Source organism: Dermacentor variabilis, chromosome 5, assembly GCF_050947875.1.
Source record: "Dermacentor variabilis isolate Ectoservices chromosome 5, ASM5094787v1, whole genome shotgun sequence".
Taxonomy (NCBI): Eukaryota; Metazoa; Arthropoda; class Arachnida; order Ixodida; family Ixodidae; genus Dermacentor; species Dermacentor variabilis.
The window spans coordinates 18,032,779-18,037,501 of NC_134572.1; the positions used below are offsets into that span (position 1 = coordinate 18,032,779).

At 46.1% G+C, this 4,723-nt stretch overlaps 1 protein-coding gene across 1 annotated transcript; it reads left to right on the plus strand.

The window, feature by feature from the left end:
• The first annotated feature begins 390 nt into the window (after positions 1 to 390).
• On the plus strand, positions 391 to 2,809 carry LOC142582324 (acetylcholinesterase-1-like). The gene is made up of 2 exons (XM_075691892.1): positions 391 to 2,050; positions 2,644 to 2,809. The coding sequence occupies exons 1-2, from the start codon at positions 501 to 503 to the stop codon at positions 2,789 to 2,791; spliced, it is 1,698 nt and encodes a 565-aa protein (XP_075548007.1). The 5' UTR covers positions 391 to 500; the 3' UTR covers positions 2,792 to 2,809.
• Positions 2,810 to 4,723: the final 1,914 nt, after the last annotated feature.

Genomic DNA, 4,723 nt, shown 5'->3' on the forward strand with positions numbered 1-4,723 from the left:
GAGCCACTTCACATTTTTCCGTACTTTGAACTTTTCGGACAGATGTCGCCGAGTGGGCACTAGCCTGCCAAACGGTTGCACCAAGATTGTCAACATCCCTCACTACAAAAAACTGTTTTGATCCATAATTGAGATGTGTTCCAACGGACGTTGGATAGTGGCCTTTTGAGTACAATCATACTTTTGTTATGTCAAAACTGGCCACAAAACGCCGGTGGTCGCAGAGCTATGGCCGTTTCGGCAAACCGCAAGACCCAATTCGACGTCACGGTTTCGTGTTAAGGTTCAATGAACTTTGAGCGTCCAATCAGAGATCAAGATAACGAAGAAGAGAGAGCCGACGTAGCGCTCACAGCTTTGTTCAGGTAACGTTCCAAAAGATATAAAAAGGAAAGTCACGCGTAAATAGGAGCGACAGCTCGCTATAAGAAGACACGACGCTCCGTCCCTCTCCCCATCATTCCTGTTTTTCCAGCCGGCGTGTAATACGCTGCCAAGAAATGTGGCTCCTCTCTATATTGTGCACCACGTTCGCATATTGCGCAGCTGTTGATGTCCCCGTGGTGCAAATACGTTCGGGACTCGTTTCTGGACAGCGTTTGCTCGTAAACAACAAGTTCGTCGATGCTTTCTACGGCATTCCATACGCTGAGCCACCCGTCAGAGAACTCCGTTTCCAGAGGCCTCGACCCGCGAAAGCATGGAAAGGAGTGTTCAATGCTACGACAAAGCCGACTCCTTGTCGGCAGCTAGACCTGAGGTTTCTAGAAAGTGTGACGTTACACTACGACAAGTCCTCGGAAGATTGCCTTTACCTCAACGTGTGGAGACCTGCCCTTCAGGAGTGCCAGCGCCCACGCTGCCGAGCCAGGCTACCCGTAATTGTGTTCGTCTACGGAGGCGGCTTCCAGTGGGGAGACTCCAGTCTTTTCGTGTACGACATGGAAAGATTCGTCTCCAAGTCGGACGTGGTTTTCGTCACGTTCAACTACCGCCTTGGCATCTTCGGTTTTCTGACGACTAACACCGAGGACGCTCCCGCGAACAACGGCTTGTGGGACCAGAACCTCGTCTTGAAGTGGGTGAAGAGAAACATCGCAAACTTTGGCGGTGACCGTAACGACGTAACCTTCGCCGGACAAAGCGCTGGGGGAATGTCGGTCGGCTTCCATGCCATCTCACCCCACAGCCGCGGGCTCTTCAAAAAGGTGATCATGCATAGCGGAACCCCTTTGAGCTCCATTCTTTGGCGAGCCCAGAGCTCCGTCGCCAAAATGCGTAACATGGCAGGAGCATTGGGTTGCTACAACGCTACGAGGTTCGCTAATGAACAAGCAGCGGACATGGTCGCTTGCCTGAAGAAAGTAGACGCCAACCTAATAATGGACGCCGTGAGGAAGCAGGACCCTGCTAACCAGGCGTTCTTCCCCGTTTTTGGGGACTCCTTCATGCCCGATGACCCTGAAGTGGCGGCTACATGGGCTGGACTGAACGTGCAAAGTGTTCTGCTAGGGACAACCCAAGACGAGGGTACATTATTTGTGGACAACATTCGTTACCTAAGCCCGCAAATTGACCTCGTCCTCAAACAAGACTACAGGCTCGCAGTCATGGCGTTCATGGCGACGATGTACGGTATACCCATTAAGGACGCTAGAGGGATTGTGGCCAAGTATTACGGAGATTACGACGTCGAGCATGACAGCGAATCCGTGTTCGCTATCTTCTCGCAAGTTGTCGGTGACTCCCTCTTCGAATGTCCGACTCACTTTTTCGCCAACTTGACAGCCAGGGGAGGCATTCCGACGTACAAATACATCTTCGCTCATCGACCATCGTTTAGCCTCTGGCCAAAAAGCTTCGGTGTCGCGCACTCTGACGACATATATTTCTTCTATGGAAGTGATTCTCAAGTCTCCGACAAGAGTAAATACACAAATGTCTTCGATTCGCAAGCGAGAAAGCTGCTTTCGACTGTCGCTCCTACTAAAGAAGAGCAAAGTTTCTCGGATGAGCTGATGGAGCTCTTGTACAAGTTCACGAAATCTGGGTGAGTGTGCCTTTACTAGAGAGTACGTAATTGCCCTTCTGCAAATTCACAGACAGCTATTGCATGCTTAGCGTCGGTGGTATACTTCAAAAACCTTGCAAAGAAGAAAGGGTGGGGAAACATTTTAACTTCATCTCTTATTCATGGCTATGAGACATAGTGATACCTATCACTACGAGTACTTCCGTAGGGCATGCACGTAAGGCGGGCGACGGCTTGAATGTAAGGCACTTATTGCTGCCAAAATGACTTGAGGTTTGAAACATGCCCCCAGTCACATATTTTACATGCCAGCAGAGTAGTACAACAAATATCAATACGTAAAGAAAATTTCCTTATATTTTTTACATTTACAGATTCATGTTAGATCATGTTACTTAAAGTTATTGCATGCGTCCCAGCTATGATAAAGCGTAACCATAAAATCCATAAAATCTTATATTTAATAAGCGAAACAGTTTAAATGTGACAATATAAATTGATAACTTATTCAGGTGGGCTTTTTATACCCTCGCGGGACAACACATAACTGAATCGTCAATTTTATAACCAATTTCTGTGACTTTGCGTGAATTATCTTTGCGCTTTTACAGGAAACCAGGATCACCTCAGGCTATCACTTCCTGGCCGTACTACGCTCCACCTACGTACCAAAGCTTACTCCTTCGTCCAAACAACTTCACCACCGGAAGTGCTTACGAGCGATGCGAACTTTGGAAGCCTTACCTATACCACGAATAAAATTATATTGAAAATGTACTACTTGCATATATGACCCTATCGCAACCTGCACTATCCCATATCTGTAGTTCTTTCTGTAGAAGCAAATACTGATTGCTTGAAGAAAGAGCAACATCACAACGAGACAACGACAGGGGGTGACGCCTCCTCTACCCTTGTCTAGTTTTTTGTTCTATTACTTTTTCTACATGAACCAACAAGTCTAAACTGTTCTTCAATTAAATTAAATTATGGGGTTTCACGTGCCAGAACCACTTTCTTATTATGAGGCACGCCGTAGAGGACGAATCCGGAAATTTCGACCACCTGGGGTTCTTTAACGTGCACCTAAATCTAAGTACGCCGGTGTTTTCGCATTTCGCCCCCATTTAGATGCGGCCGCCGTGGCTGGGATTCGAGACCGCGACCTCGTGCTCAGCGGCCCAACACATAGCCACTAAGCAACCACGGCGGGTCTAAACTGCTCTTGTTACTTATTTCAGTTTCCTTATGTGCGTGAGTGTAATCGATAAGATGTATCAGTTTGATATGGCTAATCACGGCAATGACCCACCATTATTTCGGTTTATTCATATAACGTGTTATAATTATGTTGCTTCCTTACGGAGAGCTCAGAGAACCCGCGAAAGATGATAACGTTTAAAAAAAAATTCTGCACTAAGTTAAACCAGCTCCACTATTACAGCTGGAGGCGTATGGACAAATATGAGGTAAAGTGAAGCCTCAAGTATTCATCGCGGCCAACCTGTGCCAGGCGAAAAAAGGAGTACGAATAGACAGGGCGTTCGGTGACCGCTAGAATCATTAGCGTGCTCGGCTGTCGTCGAACAGACAGAATCGACGCCTGTTTGGGCAGTCTGACGTCGAGCACTGAATGTTACCTGGTGACGATTACGATAATTCGACTTGTTGCATGGGTCGCGTACAATTTGATAAGAAACGCCTGTCTTTCAAGTGTTAGAGTGCCCATAACTGTTGCCATGCGAGAATGAATGTGGCATGCACTACGTGAGAATCGAACGATCACACGGACACTGCCGAACGAAAAAAGAAAACCTGACGTTGCACGGGAAAGTAAAACACGTGTGCCAGTATTATTTGACTCGGTAGAAAAAAAACTATAAGGTATAAGCTCTCCAAATCTAGTTCATCATGTGAAGATTTTTAATGTTTATTGGCTGACTTTACAATAGACTTGCATTGCAGAGCATATTTAAGCAAATAGTACATACGTACATACGCACTGACGCATACACTGACAGCAATGGCGCATTGGGACGTAATAGCTGCCCAGCGGCCCACTTGCCTACAGTTGGGAACAATTTGATAACAGATAACAAATGCAGTACCTACATCCCACAGGAATGAACACGTTTATACAGTGCCTCTTTTGTGTTTTTTTTTTCACTGTTGATACGTCTTGTGGCAAATCCTCCGAATGAAAGAGAACACAGCTTTTCGCTACGCAGGTCCAAGTAGGAGTGAAGAGCTTCCGTGCCGCTGTCACAGCGCCGTCCATCATAACAATCGTAGCACGCGAATTTTGCTGCCTCTTCCATTAACAGCGTTCTCATTGCTCGCGTGTTTGCTTAGAAGCTCTATTCTAAGCTAGTGCGTTTTTAGGGGCCCGAACAAAAAATAAGGTAAAGAAATGCGCTGAGAAAACATACAGAAGGGCCGCAACTCATGCGCATACCCAAACTAATAATTTCTTCCTGGCCAGACTTGTAAACGTACAGAAAAAAAGTACTTCCCTCAAAAATTTGATTGGTTACTGTAACCAGTTACTGCCCCCAATGAAAATAATTGATCAATTACGAAAATGTAATCGATTAATGCGACGTTGCTTTCCTCCCCAGATTAATTAACATGACACAAATACAATAAAAATAACAATCGAGATGCCTGGTTCTTTCACGTTTATCTTCGCTG

Coding starts and splice junctions, on each gene's coding strand:
- LOC142582324 (XM_075691892.1), top strand. CDS start 501: ATGTGGCTCCTCTCTATATTGTGCACCACGTTCGCATATTGCGCAGCT. Junction 2,051..2,643: donor TACAAGTTCACGAAATCTGG/GTGAGTGTGCCT, acceptor GCGCTTTTACAG/GAAACCAGGATCACCTCAGG.